Source organism: Lipophrys pholis (assembly GCF_963383615.2).
Source record: "Lipophrys pholis genome assembly, chromosome: 9".
Lineage (NCBI taxonomy): Eukaryota > Metazoa > Chordata > Actinopteri > Blenniiformes > Blenniidae > Lipophrys > Lipophrys pholis.
The window spans coordinates 21,158,012-21,180,184 of record NC_137639.1 but is presented as its reverse complement, the minus strand read 5'-3'; the positions used below and the strand labels follow the sequence as shown (position 1 = coordinate 21,180,184).

The 22,173-nt window shown below is 42.1% G+C and overlaps 2 protein-coding genes across 2 annotated transcripts; both read left to right on the top strand.

Annotated features, from left to right (window-relative positions):
- Nucleotides 1-1,995: 1,995 nt before the first annotated feature.
- Nucleotides 1,996-6,495, top strand: tubb5 (tubulin, beta 5). The gene is made up of 5 exons (XM_080472568.1): nucleotides 1,996-2,147; nucleotides 4,618-4,726; nucleotides 4,957-5,067; nucleotides 5,158-5,402; nucleotides 5,524-6,495. Exons 1-5 carry the CDS (start codon nucleotides 2,091-2,093, stop codon nucleotides 6,334-6,336), a joined length of 1,335 nt encoding a protein of 444 aa, XP_080328694.1. The 5' UTR covers nucleotides 1,996-2,090; the 3' UTR covers nucleotides 6,337-6,495.
- Nucleotides 6,496-8,369: 1,874 nt separating this feature from the next.
- mdc1 (mediator of DNA damage checkpoint 1) lies at nucleotides 8,370-22,008 on the top strand. The gene is made up of 12 exons (XM_080472324.1): nucleotides 8,370-8,414; nucleotides 9,136-9,270; nucleotides 9,984-10,568; nucleotides 10,647-10,725; nucleotides 10,869-12,103; nucleotides 13,246-13,293; nucleotides 13,405-16,118; nucleotides 16,604-16,744; nucleotides 17,169-17,351; nucleotides 18,413-18,538; nucleotides 19,112-19,222; nucleotides 19,415-22,008. Exons 1-12 carry the CDS (start codon nucleotides 8,384-8,386, stop codon nucleotides 19,613-19,615), a joined length of 5,589 nt encoding a protein of 1,862 aa, XP_080328450.1. The 5' UTR covers nucleotides 8,370-8,383; the 3' UTR covers nucleotides 19,616-22,008.
- The last annotated feature ends 165 nt before the right edge of the window (nucleotides 22,009-22,173 follow it).

Genomic DNA, 22,173 nt, shown 5'->3' with positions numbered 1-22,173 from the left:
ATCTATCATCCGTTGAAGGAGGATCCTTCACATTACCAATTTTCCAAGTCCACTCAAGATTATGTAGGTGTCTTATTATGCTTTTCTTTAACATATGCTAATCTGATTTTGATAACGTCAGAGCATGTTCAGTCATTTGGTGGTTACACAACATGACTATGAATAACTACATTTATGCTTGGACTTCAGTGTAGCATAAATACAGTATCTCACCACTATTTCATCCTCTGAATATTTTTTATTTTGACAATCTATACAGAACCATCCATGTTATAGTGAATTCTATTTTGGCATTAGACATTACAGAACAACATGTATTTTATTTGAACAACATCATAACAAGGGGGTTTCTCAACGATCCTATGACATTATCAGAGTAAGAAAAAGAAACAAAACATCTGGTAAGAATGAAGTAGTTTCCGAATGCCATGCATTTTGATTTTGATTAACTTAATACAGAACTCTAACGTCTCAGTCATTGAGTAAAACTATGTCTGCACTGGGGAGAGTAAACTGTTTTGGGGGATTTCCACTGACTCTGGTGACTTTAAATGGCCCAAGGCATCAGTCGACTCCTGGCTCAGCAAAGTCTCTTGTCCTGTCTGACTATGAGCTGTTACATAATATTTAACACTCCTCTTTTGTGCACTGATTAAATGCTTTCGATAGGAAGATGTAATACACAATACAAAATAATACAAATTCAGTGAAATATAAGTTCAAGTTATGAGAACCTCATACTATCAATATTGCGCGAAAAAAGAGCTTAATAATTTGAACTTTTATTGAATAAAGGTTTAAAATGTGCTTCTTAAGGAGAATATAGTTAAAGAAAAATTTAAAAAGTATTTTAGGTTGCTTGCCTTGCTAGCTCTAAGCCCATTTTACATGAACAAAAATCTCCCCGCATTAGTATTATATTTTGATTCTGTAATCTTTTATTTAAGCTATAATCTGGATTTGCTCATGTTTGCCCACATATCTGATGAGTGCTGTTTATCCCAATTTCAGTTCTTGCAGTTTCTGCTTTGCTAAAGGTTGTTATGATTATGCAATAAAATGTAGTACATTGTTTTAGTACAACTAGTTCCATTTTTTGGCAACTCCTTTCACAGACGTTCCACAGATAATCTGCCTCCATCTCATAGTGTCTTCTGCTTTCTCACCTATCTCAACAACCATCTCAGCATTCTCCTTCACTACATCCATGGATCTTCTCTGACTTTTTCTCCTGCTCCTCCTGCAGCTCAATTTGCAACATATTTGTCCAATTTATCCAGTATATCTCCTCAGCACATCTCTGAACTCTCTAAATCTGGCCTCTTGTACTTTAAACTGACTGTACTTTTTTGAGTTTAAATATTGAAACATTACAATGTTCCTTTATAATCTACTCAATGCATCCTATAATATATTTCAAACACATTCATGTCAGTGGCAGGAATCTATTTAATTTGTAATGGACAAATAATAAAGCATGTAATAGTTACACTATCCCAATTCAATGTAGATATAAAGCAGGGTTACTCAGTTTGAAGATTAAAATCCATAGAAAAGCAACTGATTTATTACTCACTATTTACTAAGAGGATCTATATAATTGTGAGACAGCTTTGTCAATATATACCGAGGAGTATATATGTGCTATGATGCCCAAATACTCTGCGGTGGTAAATTCATTTCTCTGCGCAAGAGGAGGAGCAATGATGATTAGTCATCTTACTCAAACAGCTGGAGCAGCTGTACATTATCTTACTGGGTATTTCTGGAGACCAGCTGGTAAAATTCTGTATTTCCACTCCCTGGTCTGCAGAAGTATCGCTCTCCTCCTCCTCCTCCTCCTCCTCCTCCTCCTCCTTGTGCTCGTTCTGGGCCGGTCTCTCCTCTCAGCCAATCCACGGCGGCGACGGCTGTGTCTGGGTGTAGCCCCGCCCCCCGCCCCCTACCTCGCGCCGGCCCGGACCCTCCCTGGAAGCGCTCCAACCTTATAAATCCATTGTCCGAGGCGCTCGCTACATGTCTGCGCTCCCCTCCTCGTACTCCTCGAGTAACGGTTCTCGGCACGTCGTTGTAAAACTTTTGCATCCACAATGAGGGAGATTGTGCACATTCAGGCCGGCCAGTGCGGTAACCAGATTGGTGCCAAGGTAAGAAAATGAATAGAAGAAAAAACAGACCGTGAGATGTATTCTTCTTTTGGAATATCTAGGGCTTTTATTTCCCTCTCCTGTCAATTGCAGGTTTATCATTTCAGACAGAGCTGATACACTTGTTAGAAGAAAAAAAAAAGTCTTAATGAAGCTGCTCATGCATGAGGACAAATGGATTGTAAAGTGTTTGAATACAATTATTTGTTTCAATCAGAATATAAGTTTGAGTTTGAAAAGGGTGTAAATGTTAAAATGTCCCTGGAAAGCGGTGAAAGTCCTGAGTTGGTGCTTGTCTGTCCCCGTCCTGAGCATTGCGGTAACTGGTGGGTGGGTGTGCGCTCCCCATTGGAATAACCGGGCTCTTGTGTCTCGACGGGTTTTTGTTCACGTCGGGCGTGTCTGCGTGGATCCATCTGACTTCAAGACATTGTCTGAGATACCAGAGAGACAGAAGCAATAATCAGTCTTTTCTTTCCCCTGTCAGGGTCCTTCACTGAGTGCACCGGCTCTCTGGTTCCTTTGTCCTGCACTGGCTGATGTGACTGACTTGTGTTTCAGACAATGAGAAGGGGAGCTGGGATCAGAGGCCCAGTTTCTTTTTTCCCCCTTACTAAATGACTGATTAATCAATATTCCACATCGATTAGTTTTTATTCCTGCATGCTGTAAAGGCAGAGTGCAGTTTAAGTGGAGAGAGCAGGTCTGTGACAGGGTGTGGCATGGATAATTGATAAAGGAAGAGTGGGACCCTCTTTCAAAGAAAGCCGGTTGCATTTTCTACCATCTGCACCTTTACTACATGATACTAAGTACTTCACGATTTTAAAGGATTTTAAAAATCACGTTAGGTTAAACTCTACCTAATAGCAGACCACATTCGGCCGTTTCTCACTACAATGCATCACACACCCAGGTCTACAGTAACAATTGCAGCCTGCTAGAGGCTCATCTCCCCCCAATCATTATCCCTGTCTCATCATCTCCTTTTGTTTTACAGTTGATCATTTGCTCCAGACAGCATATGTTTAAGTCTAGCCTCTCTGCATGCAGGAATCTCACCCTGGCATTCAGTCATAATTTAGTCTGCCTGGTAACAATGGCCCATATTTTACAGAAAGTTATTGTGATGGTGCTCTCCTGGCAGATGTTCATGTCCAGCAAAGCAGGGCCTTTCTTTGTAATCTATGTCTTTCCTCCCTTAACCAAATTAGGAGAAGGGTGGGGGAGGAATGGAGAAAACAGCTGATGCACAGTGGGTGAAGTCACTGGATTCTCAGTTGAGCAAATGTGGAATTGTTGGCAATGTCGAGCTTGTAAAATGTTGGACTTATCTGCACTTTATGTGCAATTTCATTTAATTATTTTTGCAGTGCAGTTAAAGTATGTGTACAAACTTAATCTTTTTTTTTTTTTAACTTTTTTTAAGGTACACTACTGTTTTGCATTGTTGTGTTTAGTAAATGTGAATGCTTAAATAAGAAATGATAGCCTGGTAGTGAGGACATCCATTTATGTTTCGTCCCTCCGGGACCCATTGACTCAGATGTCCAGTGGATATGACTGACAGAATCGCTGAAGAGCGACATTGTAGTGAATTAGGTCAGGGTGTGGCATTGCTTCCCTGCTTATTGTCCTCATTCTCTCAGTGGGACGATTTCCATTCTGGACTGATAGTCATCACATCACTGTCAACTTCTCAGTCTTTACATTTTTTTTCCCCTCTTAATCTTTATGCTCCTTTGTTCCACTGTGAGATGATCTCCTTCCTATTCAGGTCACTTATGTTTTACAGTCTCATTTAAATGTCATGATACTCGCTCCACAGCTGACTCCCAATCTCCTAAATACTGAGCTGAAATTCAGCCAGCTTATCCAGATTACTTTAAATCCTCCTCTTGCTGCTTTTAGGTGAAAATCACATGCAATATTGTGAAGAGTGTGAGTTGGAAGATGTTGAGGAAAATAAAACGTATGTGCATGCAAATGACTGCTCACTGTATGGGACAGTCAGTGCCACTTGCTGGGTTTATTGCATACACACTTTTAAATGTGTGAGTGTGGGCTTTAAAAGGAGAACAAGACGGGAATACAAATCTTAAGACAATCAGCGTCTTCAGTGTAGTGTGAGCCCCGCAAAAGGAGTTTATTTTCTGTTTGGCCCGCAGCGAGATCTGTAGCTTCTTTGTGCTCCCTCCTTTGCGCTCCCCATATGAAAGAAGTGCATTCTGCTCAGTCATCAGCCGACGACTCTGGAAATATTAACAGCTGTGTTGTCGGGAATGGGTTCAGGCATATCTTGCTGAGATGAGGGAAAATCCTGTCATTTCCATCGGAATCCAAAAATGCAAACCCGCTGCTGGTTTCCTCATTTAAAGTCCGAAGTCTTGTGAACCGCATGGGTATTGGGTGGATGTACAATTCCTTTCGCAAGCAACTGTCATGTGATACCTTCTATGTGTGTCTACAGTTCTGGGAAGTGATCAGCGATGAGCACGGCATCGATCCCACAGGGACTTACCACGGAGACAGTGACCTGCAGCTGGACAGGATCAGCGTTTACTATAATGAGGCAACAGGTTCGTGGATTTCCAAACAAATTAAAGTATTTTTTGGCTTTTTAATTTTGACCCTTAAGAATGTTAAAAAAGTTACTACCTTCAAGTTTGGTCTCTCATGCTCTAAAACTTCACATATTTGATATTCTATAAAAAAAATAAAAAAATTCTTGCATTATTAAGGTGATATGCTTTGTTTCTTCTTCTTTTTCTTCCTCTCTCTGTCTTCTCTGGTTAACTTCCTTGTGAAGGAGGTAAATATGTGCCTCGAGCAATCCTGGTGGACTTGGAGCCTGGCACTATGGACTCTGTGAGGTCTGGACCCTTTGGGCAGATCTTCAGACCTGATAACTTTGTGTTCGGTGAGTGAAATAAAGACACATCTTGTGTTACTACAAGACATGAACCCGGAAAAAGAGTGGCTCATCTGTATGTCTCTCCTGCACCTTCAGGTCAGAGCGGTGCTGGAAACAACTGGGCCAAGGGTCACTACACAGAGGGAGCCGAGTTGGTGGACTCGGTCCTCGATGTTGTTCGTAAAGAGTCCGAGAGCTGTGACTGCCTGCAGGGCTTCCAGCTCACCCACTCTCTCGGTGGTGGAACCGGATCTGGTATGGGAACCCTGCTCATCAGCAAGATCCGAGAGGAATACCCCGACCGCATCATGAACACCTTCAGTGTGGTGCCTTCCCCCAAGGTAACATACCCTTGTGACAACAACACATGCGATTTATACGGTGCAATTTTAGCTTCTTTTTGCCCGAAGCATCTCGTACAAGATGGAGGAATGAAAAAATGCTTTCCCTGTTTCTTCACAGGTGTCAGACACAGTGGTTGAACCTTACAATGCCACCCTGTCGGTCCATCAGCTTGTAGAAAACACAGATGAGACCTATTGCATTGACAACGAGGCTCTCTATGACATTTGTTTCCGCACACTGAAACTGACCACACCCACCTACGGTGACCTTAACCACCTGGTGTCCGCCACCATGAGTGGGGTCACCACCTGCTTGCGTTTCCCCGGCCAGCTCAATGCGGATCTCCGCAAACTGGCTGTCAACATGGTGCCTTTCCCCCGTCTGCACTTCTTCATGCCCGGTTTTGCCCCGCTGACCAGCAGGGGCAGCCAGCAGTACCGCGCTCTCACGGTTCCCGAGCTCACCCAGCAGGTGTTCGATGCCAAGAACATGATGGCTGCCTGCGACCCACGTCACGGTCGCTATCTGACCGTCGCCGCTGTGTTCCGTGGCCGCATGTCCATGAAGGAGGTTGATGAACAGATGCTCAACGTGCAGAACAAGAACAGCAGTTACTTTGTCGAATGGATCCCCAACAACGTCAAGACCGCAGTCTGTGATATTCCACCTCGTGGCCTCAAGATGGCAGTCACTTTCATCGGCAACAGCACGGCCATCCAGGAGCTGTTCAAGCGCATCTCTGAGCAGTTTACCGCCATGTTCCGTCGTAAGGCCTTCTTGCATTGGTACACAGGCGAAGGTATGGATGAGATGGAGTTCACTGAGGCCGAGAGCAACATGAATGACCTGGTGTCCGAGTACCAGCAGTACCAGGATGCCACTGCTGAGGAAGAGGGCGAATTTGAGGAAGAGGCTGAAGACGATGCTTAAAGATCATGATGTGAAAGCCAAGACATCGATGCCAAAAGAAGAAATAGGACAACTAGTAAACCTGGACCCTACGTAGTGTCAAGAGCATTGGTAGAATCATACTTTAGTATTTCAGTAGTTCTCCCTTGAAATTCAACGCAAATAAAGATTTCAAACAACAACGTGTCTTTATGTCATTCATATGTACCTCCAGTGTTATTTCTCGGAACAACAATTTCTGAAGTTCACAAACCCAAGCGTCCTAATTTAAAGATGTGAGGGATATTGCAAAGTTGAGACGACTTCGTATGACATTTATTCGATTAAAACAAACAGGCTTATTCACTGCCTGCATTTTCAAGTCTACATTCAAACATGAGACTCACAAATGAAGTAGAAAACCCATTTGTCAAACGTACACAAACACTTCATTTCATGACATGTTCGAACGCCACCTTAGCAGTAGGCTAGTGGTTTATTTTTCAAGAATGGAATTGGCAGCGACATGCATACATTCAGCATGTGCAACTTTTAAAAAAAAAGAAAAGAAAAAGCCACAAATGCATGGCTTTGAATGGAAACTAAAAATGAGCCTCACATCAATCAACCTGGTTTTACATGAATAAGTGATTGTTGTCAGTTTGAGAAATTACAAAGTGGTAGTCTCCAAGAAAAATCTTTCTGCTTCAGTTTAGTTTTGTTCATTTGATATGGATTGCACCCCATATTTTAATGAGGTGTAATGCCTGGGTTTGTTCCTATTCCACAGCTGTGCCTGCAGTTTCACGACCACTGGCCCACAACCAACCGTTACATGATACTAACACCAAGACTTTTTCAATCCCACAACTATTCTGGTGTTCAAGATTCAACCTTTAAAAACATGTGTTCTGTGCATCTTGACAGATTTTTCCATCCAGCTTTGTCCAAGTTGGAATTGCTGGGGGCTGAAATAGGGTACAGCCTCAACAGGTCACCAGTTCATAATTCGACTCTCAAAGACATAAACCAATGGAATCACTACTGTCAAAAAACATGTCAGGATCACTTTTAGAAAGCAAGAGTAACAGGAACAAACCTATTAAACTACAAGGAGATGTGATTGTGAAAAGTGTTTAATAATCATGGTTGCTCCTCAATCAAAAAGACAAGTCATGCAAGAAAAAGACTTTCCCCAGAACCCCATATTTCTCCTGCTCTCTATACTTGTCCTCACTTTGCAAGTGGAAATGCCCAATTTGACAGTAATTCTGACGTATTTTTCACTCTCAGAATAAGTACTTTTGTCACTTTTCAGTTACTTATGCCACCATGTGACAGAAACAACAGGAGCTGTGAAAAAATAAATATAATCTATTACAGCATTTAGATATAAATATACAGTGTATACAAATGCACAATGGCTTTGATGCTAAAACGGCATTATTAGGTCAGTAGTTGGCACTGCTGCATTGATGATATGCCTTCTCTTATTAAACAAGAAAATTGTGTTATTTCTAAAATTGCCATTGACTTCTTAATCATTTTTCACACTTTGTAAAGCTGGCTGGGCTGGACTTTCTTGTGGGCTGGGTTTGATTTGTTTGACCGTTCTGCTTTTGTGAATGGCAATTAGGAAGGTCTTCAGTCTGGTTGTCCAATAACTCAAAGTGAAATTTGACATAAAAAGTATATATTTTTTTGTGAGTGGTATTTTCTTATTTCCACCACATAGACGACTACAAAACAAAACCAGAAATCAGAAGCCTTCCAAAGGCGGGTGCCCCATAGACTCCATCCATCGACCTTCTTCATCATGTGCAGGGTCTGTGGATGCTGCAGCTGATCCACGAGGTGAGGCTGCGGGCCAATGGGATCCTCACTATGTACCCGCGAAAGTAAACGTATGAACAAAGGCGGAAAAGAATTTACTCCAATCAGAGACGGTTTAAGGAGACGAGACCTCCAACTGACCAATAGTAGCAGCTTTTAGCATAAGTGACAGTTGTCTCAGCCAATCAACTGCGCCTAAAACGCCCCTTATATACCCGGTGACTCTATACCCGGATGTGGACGTTTTCATTTGTTTATGTCTAGGGAGGAAAACAAGGTGTGCGAAGGTGCGTATTAAAGTACGATATCTCCATTTAAAGTGTATTTTATGGTTCACGCAAACGAGTACAGTGGCTAAATAGGCAATTATGACAAGTGATCCGTGATTTTGAGGCTTGATTTTCTCAGATGGGCGTGAAACATTTTTAGTTTTTTGTGTGTAACTGCCGTGATCAGGTTCTGTCCAAAACGACGTTGAATTAAAAGTTGGCCCAGCAGTGTGAAAATACTTTTAGATAACTGTCACAGGCTTGATGGATGGTTTGGATCAGATACTTTGCAGTTCTCGTGGAGTTAACGTTAAGATTGAAGTAGTAAATTAGCACAGATGCTAACGAGTAGCTGCACAGCATTTCCCTGCAGCAGAGAGAGAGAGAGAGAGAGAGAGAGAGAGAGAGAGAGAGAGAGAGAGAGAGAGAGAGAGAGAGAGAGAGAGAGAGAGAGAGAGAGAGAGAGAGAGAGAGAGAGAGAGAGAGAGAGAGAGAGAGAGAGAGAGAGAGAGAGAGAGAGAGAGAGAGAGAGAGAGAGAGAGAGAGAGAGAGAGAGAGAGAGAGAGAGAGAGAGGAGAGAGAGAGAGAGAGAGAGAGAGGGAGGGGGGGGGGGGGGGGGGTCTGGATTTGTCCCGATGGCCGAGCCAATGTGGTGGCTCCGGCAGTTAATTTGCTTGTCCAGTTAGCTTTGTATCCACTTTTCCACAAGCAACAGTCGTCCTATGTTATCATCTGTCAGGAATGGAAGCCACACAGATGATCAACGACTCAATCTTGGAGTCAGATGAGGATGAAAATGAAGAAGATACAAATAAAAGAGGGCAACCTTTGGCCAAACTGCGAATCTTGAAAAATCCGCACATGTCTGAGACAGGTAAGTGAACCACAGCTGCAACTTCATTCAAAGAAAAGACAAAAAACTTCATGCACAGTGTAATATGAGGCACTTTACATCTGGAACATATTACTGCAACATACAAGATCATTTGTGTCAAATTACACATTGTGTAAACATAAATAACCCAGAAAGAAAAATCTTTTTGATAAATTATGTGTCACAACTCTATTAGGGGGCTGATGCTTTGGGTTACACCCACATAAACAACAATACTGAGTAACTCAGTTACAATCAGCCAGACAAGCATTTGTTTGGATTGCAGGAGGAACTAGGGTGGAATGATTTTCTGTCTAATGGAACACATTCTCATAAAAGATTCCTGCTTAAGATGATACTGCTTTTGTTGAGTATTTCTTGGTGGTCAACTGTATTCAGTTTGGGAGAATGTGCCAGTGAGGTGCTTTCTGAAGAGCTCAAATTAATCAAACCTAATCATTTTGAAATATTTACATATGAACTTGACTTGACTGAAATCAATGTATAATAGTTATTGAAACTTTGTCTTTCAATTAAAAATGCAAAAGTTTGAAAATCAAGAAATCACGTCAATTTATTTGGTTTAAAAATAAAAGTGCTTCCTCATCTGATGTAAACTATTTTTCTGAAGTCACTTTGATTTTCTATTCAACAACTTGGTTAGGCATTGATTTAAATGATTGACTGTATTTATTATACTCTTTGTCTCTCAGAGTTGCCCCTTTTCTTGGGTGATAATGTCCTGGGCCGTGACCCCTCCTCCTGCACCTTGAACTTGCCAGCAGCCTCTGTTTCCAAGCAGCATGCCACCATTTGCATATCGGTCTACCGAAGAAGAGGTGGTCAGGGTGAAGTGGACATGGAGGCTTTGGTTTGGGATCTTGGGAGCATGAATGGTACTCGTAAAGGGAACCTGAAGCTGACTCCTAAAGTGCGCTATGCCCTTAGTGAGGGCGATAGGTTGGTGGTGGCCGACATCCCATGTCAATATGTCAGCTGGAGTGCACACACAGCCTCTTCTCAAGGGGACACAAGGACACCTCTGAGCCAAAACTCAGGAGTCAAGGCCCAGTTTCCAGATGCCCCAAGGGAAAATGAAGGCAACACAAGCACAGGCAGCAAGAAATGTGTCGACAGGGGTACGAAACCTCCGGTGTCATTGAAGAGCCCTGACAGAGGCAGTTCCTTGTCCTTTGAGCAAACTCCAATTCAGTCACAGGCAACTTTGGTCCCGGAATCTGACTCGGACTCAGACGGAGAAAGAGGTGGAAAAGCAGGCAGAAGCCGCAATTGTCTAGGTATGTAAATTAAATAATGACGTGTTGAAATCAAGCCTTTTCATTGCTTTCTGAAGTTTTTGCTTTTTCTTTATACAGTGTCTGATTCAGACTCTCATAAATCCAGTCCCAACTGTTCCACATTCTTGAGTCCCGCAAACAAAACCATCCCTGAAAGGTACAAAGTAATCCATCTGCTCTTTTTGTTTTTCTTTTACTGTCACAGGTGTTTATTAATGCCTTTGCATATCAATGTCAGCTGATTCCAGTGCTCATTTATTGACTGTAACCCTTGTCACTTTGTCTTCCACGGTTTTACAGTGAGGATGAAAGTCTCATCACACCGTCTACTTCACACAAAAATAGGCCACACCGACATGTCAGCTTCACCACGGAGGAGACGGATGAAGATGTGGGGCGACAGGAGCTGCACAAAGCAAATGCAGTTAAAAATATGAATGCCTGTGAAGTGGAGGAAGGAAGACAGGAAAAAAGAATATCTGAAGGAGGATTACTTATGCCAGGAAAAGAGGACAGCAATGTCAGTCTTTCAGGGGACGTTGAATCGCCTGTTTCCAACCCAGTGATTCCAGCTTTTAACATGGACAGTGACACTGACGTAGAGGGAGAGGAGGAAGGGGTCATGTCTGCAGGGGTCGAGTCAGCTGTGCCCATGATCTTGAATACAAACCAACAAGCTGACAGGCCACCAGACACGGTGCAGTTTCACATGGACAGCGATACAGATAATGGAGAAGATGAGAATGAGGATATCCTCAGTAAAGCTCCTGAAATGTTGCCTTCTCGTGAAAATCCTCCAGTGATTTCAGTATCAGTCGTCACTATGGACAGTGACACTGATGTAGATGAAGATGCCGCTGTGTCGGATGCTGCCACAAAAGTGAAACCCACATCATTTCAGAGTACATGCTCAGCTGACTCTGCATCTTCAGCGCAGCTAAAAGAGTTCCACCTTGACAGTGACACAGACGCCGAGGAGGAAGAAGAGGAACGTGGAGCAAAACCCCCAAACTCTAAAAAGCATGACACATCCAACAAATTAGATATTAAACTTATTGGTCCCAATTCCACCTCTGCTGCCCCAAACAGCCTTCACCTTAATAGCGACACTGATGAAGAAGCTGTTGCCGCCCCATCTGCCGATAAACCCTCATCGGCTGCTACTGTGACAGAGTTAATTGCTGCTACGGACGTAGGAGCCGATTTGGATATTCATTCTGATAGTGACACAGACGTAGAGGACAATGTTCCCCTGGTTACACCTCCTGCTGTGCAGACCCTGGCAGGCACAACCTCAGAAGCTACAGGGCCTGATTCTGATGCAGACACAGATGTGGATGAACCCAATATGCCCCCTGCTGGGGACCTGGCCAATCAAGATGAAAGAGTGGACAGCGATACAGATGTGGACGATGAGGACGCGAACATCCTAGTGGCAGGTATGGACCAGAACTCCAGACTACAAGGGGATGTTACACCTGGGATACCGGTGCCTCTTCCTCAGCTAAACTGTTCTACTCCTCTACATTTGCCAGGTATGTTTGTATGTTTATATTTTATTTATGTAGGTAGGTACAGTTGTTTACAAAAATAAATCTTTCAAAAGGGAATCGTTTTTTCAGTTATTGCTGCTCTTACAGAATTATAAAAATGTATATCTTTTTTTTTTTTTTTTTTTTTGAAATATGATCATCTGGAATTACTTTAATAAAAGGAAAAAGAACATTCATCTTCATTACTGCTTTATCCACCCTTGTGTCACAAGGGACTACAACTGGTTATGAGCAAAGCCAGGGTACATTCTGAGAGATCACCAGTCCATCACAGGGCAAAGACAGAGACAGAGACAGAGACAGAGACAGTCACACACAATCACATCCACACCTTTGTGCAGTTGCCAGCCAACCTCAAATGCATTTTTTTTTTTTGCTTTGTTGGGAACAACCTGCACCAACAGAGACCACAGGCGAGCTGCAGACAGAAGTCCCTGCCTGGACTGAACCGATGACATGTGCAGCCCGATTAAAGGCTTAGAATATTAAAATTTATTGGCATTAGATCTAAAATGTGTGGAACCTGACATGTTTGGATTCAATTATTAAACTGCATGTTCATTTCAATATAATGGACTGGCAACCTGTCCTGGTCTTCGTCAGCTCAGCTCAGCTCCAGCACTCAGAAACCTGAAGTTAGATCGAGCGGCACAGATTGGTGAATAGATACATTTTCACGTTGTTAAAACTGCAACTCTGAAGAAGACAATAATACCACTACAGCTTTGATTTACACAATCATGACTTCATGTCATCAGTCATTATTACAATATATACAAGATATAGGCAATTGATGCATTCTAACTTTAGAAAAGCCTCTCATACTCAAAGCCTTTATAGCAGTTATTTAATATACAAGTGTGCTTGAAGACTGAAAAAACCAAGTACAAGTATGTAAAATGCACAATAACAACCAGTAAAAAGCCATACAGTTATAAATAAATCACTGGAGTCAGAAAAGTTTTCCACATAATGAAGAACATAAACCTCAGTAGTTTGATACAAAGGAGCTGCCTAAAATTATCTGTGTCCTAATTAAGGCATCATATTGTTTTTCTTGATCAGCTATGGAAACTGTCGTTTTTAACCTAAAAGGATCTTTTTTTCTCTTTTTTTGGTTTCAGATGAAGTGGCCGAGATGGACACTCAGGCTTTTATAAATCCATTGGCAGGTACAATTAGATGCGAGGACATATTTATTAAAGTCAAATGTTTTTTCTTCAAAAGGGAGACAAACACTTTTATTCATTCATTCATCTGATTTTGTTCCTTTTGTCTCACAGCCCCTTCTGTAAGACCTGCTGTACTCCCTTCTTTCCGAGAATGTCTGGAGGATGAGGACCTTGCCGAGGCTGAGACGCAAGCCTTCATTCCTGATACCCGGGAATGCAAGAACTCAAGCCAAACATTTGTACTTGATTCCTCGGTTGATAAAAAAGACCAGTCCAGCAGAGGAGAATCTCTCCGGCTGGGTTTGTCGGACAGCGGCCTCCTGCAAAGTCGGGACCAAACTGCAGATCTGCAGAGCACGCATGTGGAAGAGACCCAAGCAAAAGCATCCGTCTCAGTTGAGAATGACCCGAAGGGCCCACAGGCCTATGAAACCGCCGAGCCACTTACCAAATCTTCATTAATGCCTAACACAGAAGAGCAAAGGAATTTGGACCTAGAAGACACACAGCCATATATTTCAGAACTCTGCAGCAGTGACCTGGAAGACAATGCAGATGTAGATGAGGATCAGAACGATGCTCCCACTGAGACTGAGACTTTGGAGTTTGGCATTCCATCTACGATATCCATGGCCGAAACCCAGCTAATGTCGTCCACAGTAGGAGAGGAGATTATGACCACTACCAGTCACATTTCCCCAATCCAGCAAACTAAGCTGGTAATACATGACATTGGTGCAACTCAGCCCATGGCAACTTGTGAAGTTGACAACAGTGATAGCGAAGACTCTCTAACAATACCACGAAAAAGGAAGGCAAAGAAGCTTCATATTGAAGACGAAGAGACACAAAAGTTGACAAATTCTAATGTTTTTGTTGCTGAAACTCAGCCTCTTGCTCCAAGTGAAGATGATGATGATGACGATGATACAGATTCAATAATTGGACCACGCCAAAGAAAAGCAAAGCCACTGCAGATTGAAAATGAGACGCAGTCCCTCCCCTGTTCCGAAGTTTTTGCTGTTGAAACTCAGCCCCTAGGTGCCTGTGAAGGTGAGCAAAGTGATGAAGAGGACTTCAGTCCAGGTCCTCGTAAAAGAAAGGCAAACCACCTAGAATTTGAAGACGAGCAGACGCAGCCCCTGACAAACAGCGATGCTTCTACTTTGGAGACCCTGCCATTATTGACACCAAATGATGAGGGAAGTGAAAACAAAGCCTCATTTTCAGGGAAAAGAAAAGAAAAACGATTGCATCTTACTGAAGAGGAGACGCAGCCACTTAATAATTCAGACATCTCTACAGTAGAAACTCAGCCTCCCAATACAGAAACTTACCCCCAGGCTGAAGAAGAAAATGTGAAACAATCTGAAAACGGCGAAGCCAGTACTAAAGTTCAAAGACAAACACGGGCAAGCATAATAGAAGTGCAGGAGCCGGCAGAGTGTTCAGTCCAACCAAAGAGACAGACGAGAGGGCAGCGGAAATCTTTGGCAAGTACCAAAGCAAAGAAAGGAAACACAAGCGTTGATGAAGATAAGGAGGAAGTTGATCAGACTAACGGTGCTCGACGGAAAAACATTACAAGGCTGCAGAAAGGTGAGGACGGGGGGCTGGAAATGGAACCCACTGTAAACAAGAGAGTCACAAAAGAAGGAGAAGAAGAAAACTTGGGAAATAAAAATAAAGCAGAAGTACAACAAGAAAGACTGCAGGCTGAAAATGGAGGGAGGACAAGAAAAGAAAAGAAGGAAGAGCAAAAACAAGTCGAGCCACAAACTCCTGCAAGAGGGCGAAGAGGTAGAAGAACAGTTGCAGCTCGGAGCACAATGAATCTTGTGTCAACATCTGATGACGTCCCTGCAAGAAGAACCAGATCACGCTCAAATTCTTCAAACTCGGTCAGCTCAGAGAGGTCTGCATCAAGCGTGACTAATCAGGAGAGCAAGGGAAGAGGGAGAGGAAGAGGGAGAGGTGCAAAGAGGACCAGTGAGATGCCTCAAACAACCGTCAGAAGCACCAGGAAGACCGTAGCTGCAGGAACAGCTGAACTGGACAAAAGTGACGTTGGTCCTCAGGGCCTCATTTCCACTTCCATCATGTCCAATTCCCTTAATGCTGAGACTCCGAGCTCTATTGTAAGCTCTCAAAACAAAGGAGGAGGAGGAAAGCACCGAGAAAAAGAGACAAAAACTGAACCCTGTTCGGAGTCTGTCACTCCTGTTATTAGTCAGAGTCCTCCGCTTTCAGCTCCCACAACCAGAGGCAGGAAAAGCAGGAAAATTGAAAGATCCTACTGTGAAGTTATCCATGAAGACAATCAAAGCAAAACTGATTCTCAGCCGTCTTCTGCCACTAGGGGGCGACGCCAAGCCAGTGCAAATGGTTCTCAACCTTCAGAGAAAGACCACACAGATCAAGAGAAGGAATCACTTCTTCCGAAAAGAAATACCAGGGGTCGAGGTCAGAAAATAGAAAAGAGTGAAACTGTGGAAGAAGCAGTGGTCCCTACGGTCAGCGGAAAAAGAAGGCAGAGTGAATGTGGTTTCAACCATATGGAGAAAATCCCAAAAAGTGACGCTGCAAAGGAAGAACGAAAAGATATTATCGAAGGGAAGACGAGCAGTGCAGCATCTGGCACTCAAGCAAAGTCAGATGCAAAAACATCTTCTGTTGATGTAGAGGTGACAGAGAAAGAAACGTGTGAGACAGAGACCCTTCAGAGAAAAGTCAGGGGTCGACCTTCTGTGGCTGCAAAAAAGAAGAAAGAGGAATCAAGAGAAAGTGAAGCGTCAGCTTCCTCAATGGAGACGGATGCATCAGAGGTGACCTCAGTCTCTTACTTTGAAACATAACTCAACATCGTTGTCTTAAAAGGTATATTTTGCTTGGTTTCTCATTCAGCCACCACAAATGTCTGTTTCAAAGTGAAACGCTGATATTTAGGCTTTAAGTGTCCGGTATTTGTCTTTGTAAAGAGGAAATGGCTGATGGCCATAGTCCACTTCTGTCTGACTCAGCCTTTTCAAGACTCATAATGTACAACCATCAACATCATGGTCGGTCTGTTTTCTCCTCTCACGGCACAGAAGGCTAACCTGCTCTGCATCACCATTCATACACTCATGAATTAAGTGGTTTAGTGGTAACACAGCCTCTTCCTACTCTTAAACATTATGGTCTTAACATTTTCCTCCCCCCTCCTCTCCCTCTTTACTCTCTATGTTTGAGTTTTGTCTTGGTCTGTATTGATACTTGCCCCGTTTTGTTTATTCTGTCTCTCTCCCTCTCCTCTTCCTCTGCTGTCTAGTTGCCTGAGACTCCATCCAACCGTGCATCCCGGAAGCGACAGGCAACCGCAGACTCCCCTCTTGCAGCAAAGAGTCTTCGATCTTCCGCTGCTTCCCCCGTAGCCAGTGGTCGACGGCGATCTCTAAGCCAAACCTACAGGGTCTGTGTGTTTGTTTTTGGGAACCTGTAGGCTTTTCTGTCAAAACAATCTGTGCAGAAGGGATAAATGGCCCCGAATATAAAATGTTACAAAAAAAGGGAAATATGAAATGACACTTAGCCACTTTTTTTTTCTCACTAAAGTATTCAATGAAAATATGCCTGAAACCAACAACTCTGTCTAGCAGCTATCGGTAAGGAGGCGGGCGTGAGGAGCCTGGATTCGTTATTAGAAGGAAACTGCTTGACTCACTCCAAAATATAAAATCACGTCTTCTGTTTTGTGTGAAACTGACTGTTTAAGAGCTTTATTATTGGTGTTAAATTCCTATGGTTTGCTTGCTGGGTTATACAAAAATCAATATGCAAACTTTATAATATCTGCGAGAGAACATAGTTTTAAGCTTGGGCTGTCCTTTTCGCAGGTGTTGTTCACTGGAATGGAGGACGAGGCGGGGAAGAGAGTGTTGGCCCGTTTAGGGGGCGTGATGGCAAAAGGTGTGGCAGACATGAACTGTCTGGTGACTGATAAAGTACGAAGGACGGTCAAATTCCTTTGTGCAGTGGCTAAAGGCATCCCGGTCGTCACTACCGAGTGGCTGGAAAAGGTTAGTTACCTCCTCAGTTCGATAACTTTGTTTTCGATTACTGCAGACGTCCAGTACAATACAGTGCAGAAGTTTGAGGCAAGAGTGACTGAATGTTACAAAGAGAGAACTCTCAAACATTTAGAGGTATTAAGTTTTTTTTTTTTTATCATTTAAAGGTAAGTGAATTAACAGAAGAGTGATCAGTATTTAGTGTGACCACCTGCGAATAATGTTATAATTTTTACCAATTTAAATGCAATAAAGCCAATAATGTAATAGGGTGTTTGCAACATTTCCGTATTAACATTTGACCAATATTCTAAGTTTGTGATTCTCAAATTGTGTATCACAGATCTGAAAGCTCCCTCTAGTGGTACAGAGAGCAAGTAATATCTCTTCTTTGAAGGAAATCGATTGGAAAATATATCAAATTTATTTGTACAAAACATTGAATCAAAAAAAAACCAACATATGAAATTCATAATTAATATAAGTATTAAGTCCATAGTTAACAGGTAAGCCTCCTTGACTGTTTGTTGAGATTGGCCATAACAGTGGTACTTGGAGAACTTTATATTTTCTTTGGTTGCGCACACTGAAAGGTTTGAGAACCACTAAGTTATTACATTTAAGAGGAACATAAAAAAAATAATTCCCTTCAAAATGTAATAACTGCAGCTGATAACACATAAATGCAACTGCATTTCTTGGTAAATCGTCTTTTTTTTTTTGTTGTGCAGTTTCTCAAAAATGGTTACAGTCATCATTCTCATTCACTGAAGAAATCTACTATTCAGCACTAAATAAGTATTAAAATATATTGCTATCATATTACATCATTTTCAAGTAATCACCTAAGCCTCAATCATTTCTTCTCGGTAAACGAGCAGACAGTTTGCAGGAAGGTTATTAAGCGCAGATCTGTGGATATTGGTCGTTTCACATTCTTCTGTCTTTTCATGTATTCACGAACCGACTCGATGATAGCAATTTTTCCAGTCATGCCTAAACACATTTGCACGTATGTACACAAACTCAGTACAAAAACGCACTCTAATACACGTCTCTGCATACTACAGAGTGGTAAATCTGGGAGCTTCCTGTCAACTAGTGCTTTCTTAGTGAAGGATGCCGACCAGGAGGAGAAGTTCAATTTCAGCTTGGAGGAGTCTCTGAGTGCTGCCAGCAGTCAGCCTCTTTTACAGGTACTCACTCGTGTCCTTTATTTCTGTGCTTGTATTGTTTGCTGATTGACAAGTTCACGGTGCGTCAGAGCCGCATGTCCCCCTGCGGACGGCATGGGGGTTGGTGTGTAATATTGATGATGAGGAAGAGAAAGTCATGGTGGGAATCCAGAAATGTTTTGCGTCTTCCTCAGCTTAAATCCCATCTAATGCTTAGCTCCAAGCATTTGCTTTTAGCTCAAGGCTTTGTTTTGGGGTTTTTTTTATTCTTGAAGGCACTGATATCTTTAATAGTGCAGGGAGTTTATTGCTTTTCATCACACTGTGCCTTGTGGAAAGTAATTTGACATTTACAGTTAATGTACTGGTTGTGTTTAATGTGTTTCATCTCTTGAGCAGCGCCGTTTCTTCAAAGCTGCAAGGCATTAGTTTGAGAAAGGGTATGACGTCGGCATCAGCTAAAATTAGGGTATTACACATGCAGTATCAAATTACAGTCCTAAATATCCTCATTGATTTTCTTCATCTTTATAGCAGATATCAACTGAAAATAGAGATGAAATATATTTGTATACATTGTGTTCTCGCTCTCAGGGATATGAGATCCATGTCACGAAGTCGGTGCTGCCAGAGCCAGTTCACATGAGAGAAATCATTGCCTGCAGTGGAGCTACATTTCTACCAAAGATGCCGTCCTCTCACAAGGTGCCAACTAAATTATGACCTCAGAACACCTCTACTGTGTCCTAATAAACACGCAAATCCTGAAAATCGTATACATCAGTACTGGCCATTTATGCTGACCCAGTCCGTTTTGTTTAAATTTCTGTGCTCGATTTTCAACGTGTGTCATTGTGACATGGTTCTTGTTTTTACCATCGCCTTGTTCTCTCTCAGCCTCGGACGGTGGTGATTTCCTGTGAAGAGGACTGGCCGCTGTGTGGACTGGCTATCTCTGTGTCTGTCCCCGTCGTCACCGCCGAGTTCATCCTCACAGGAATCCTACGGCACAGAATTGATTTTATATCCCATGAGCTCTGTCTCCCTGTACCAAAACCGCGAGCCGCAGGGGGTAGAAGGAGTAAGAAAAAAATGTAGTGCTGAGGGTCCGTGATGTTAAAAGCGGCATCGAATGTCCCTGCTGTACATAATAGTGATAGTTCGGACTGTCACTTGCGAGGAAAGACAGTTCAAATGGAAGTTGATTATTGTCTGAAACATAAATGTAATTCCGTATGATTTTATCAAATGATCATCAAACATTTTAAAACTACTTTAACAGGTTTACCAGTGAGTGAGATGAAATTGGTGATATTTCCTCTTGGTCTCTTGTCGATTCACACTTCAGTGTTAGAAATTCACTCTGGGTAAAGTCATTTCCTGACATTCTGATGTTTTGCCTTTAACATACAAAACCTTTGCTGTTAATGTTGCAAACTTATACATACTAGAGCTGCTATCCAGAGTGGGAAATAATTACCTATTGTCATTTCTCCTCATTCTCTCTCTTGCTCTCAGTCAACAACAGAAGAGCAAGGGTTTTTATAAACTTTTGCTTCGACTCAATCAGGCAGTTTGGCAGGTCACCAACCATGCAGGGAGAGTTGTGTCCCTTATATCTGGATGGTGAAACCGATGGGATCAGTACTGAAATCCATCAGCTGTAGTGGTCAGTAGATTTTAAAAAATAAATAAAGAAAGTCTTCCCCGCACTGAAAGGAATGCATCGTGCCTTTTTATACTGAGATAATCATGAACCAACTAGTGTGTCGTTTCCGTTTACCACCAACTCCATTAAGGCTTCATCCCATCCTCTTATCTCCAGGGAGAATGAGTCTCTATAGGTACCTCACTGCTGATGCTGCTAGTACATCAATATCTTATGGTGTTTGTCCTTCACATCCATATATGTGGTCTTTTCCCATCATGTAGAGAAATACAAGTGTAAGGAATTTGCATTGTTTCCCTCCTGACATGCCGTAAGCCTTTAAACTTTGTCTGTGCTGTGTTATATTTTAAACATGCTCGGCTATCCAATGACTTAACGCTTGGATTGTGTTTGTAAGTATTCAATAACTGTGCCAGTACATTCAATGATATTAAACATTTTCTATCAGCTGTGAACACATGAATGTTTACTCCGTTCCATCTAATGTGCATATTTTGGTGCTTTATCACTGTGTTCAAATCTATAGCTCAGGATCCAGTATGTTTTAAAGGTGCATCCCAGAATTCAGAAGAGCATTGACATGGTTATTGTTTTATTTTTGTTCTAATTTAAAAATGCATTAAGTTTCAAGCATTTTTTTAATTTGATTTGTGATAATTATGACCTAATGTCATAAACAAAACGATGGAAGAAGCAACTGAACTTGAAGAATTGATAAAGGGGAAAAAAAGCAACCCGGAAGAAATTCTTGAAACGTGTCAGAATATATGAAAGTTTGACAGATTAAATTCAAGGAAATGGTGAGCTTGTATTTTCTTAATAGATCTTCTAAATGACTAAATTGTTGAGCTGAGGCTAAAAGGATTTTTGTACTCTACTTTTTGCCAACTTTGGGTAGTGGGAGGGCCTGAACTGTTCTGACAATAAAAGCAGGCTACATAATGGACAGATTACCTCACCAGTTCATCACAGGACAAACAGACATTTACACTCACACTTGGTATACAGACGTCAATGAACCTCAAACTTGTGTTTTTTGTCTGTGAGAAGAAAACGGGAGTATCTGGTGTATCACACATGCTTGCAGGAAGAACATGCAAACTCTGCACAGAATGGCCCCTCAGTCTGCTGATAAATTGGGATTCCTCACCACGACACCATCGTACGATTCCATTTAACTATGGTCGAAGGCACGATACAACATGTCGCCAGTCCATCACAAGGCAAACACACTCATATTCACGCTGCGGGGCAATTTAGGGTCACCAGTTAACCTTGCAGGCATGTTTTTGGATTGTGGGAGGAAACTGGAGTACACGCAGGGAGAACATGCAAAGTCCACACTAAGGCCCGGCCAGTATTTTCACCCATGACCTTATTGTTGTGATACGAGAGCTCTGATAATTGCTCCTCCAGGCGGCCGCCCCCAATCGATTTTATGTGGAAAGACATTTACATTTTGAAAAGTGAAAGTTAAGGGTTATGACGTAAGTTCAAACCGAAGGTCAGGGTTGAAAGATTTCTATCTGAGTTTTAAGATCTGCTTTGAGGGTCTTTTATCAGTCAAAAGCATGACAATCCAAATAAATCCAGTGCAATAATATTTCAGTGCAACATCCAGCTTCAGTATTGTGATGCATCTTGGCATTTTACCACTGTTTTAATGTGTGTTTTTATTACCTTTTATTATGTGTTTTTATACGTTGTATTGTTGTTTTTAGACACTTTTTAAAGCCTAAGTTGTGCCTTTTGCAATAGAAATTGTGCTCATGTATGTGTCCATGGTGTATATTTCTGAATGACAAATAAAGATTGACAAGTGACCTGACTGGAGTTTATGCTGGCTTTCAGTCTCCATAGGTTTGGATTGACTCGTGACCCACTGACTGTAGTCCAGGTAGGCAAAAAGAATGGTTCTATAAATTAATAGGATTAAAATGCTTTTTTTTCTTTCTTTTTTTTTGAATTCACGTTTAATGCTCCAGTT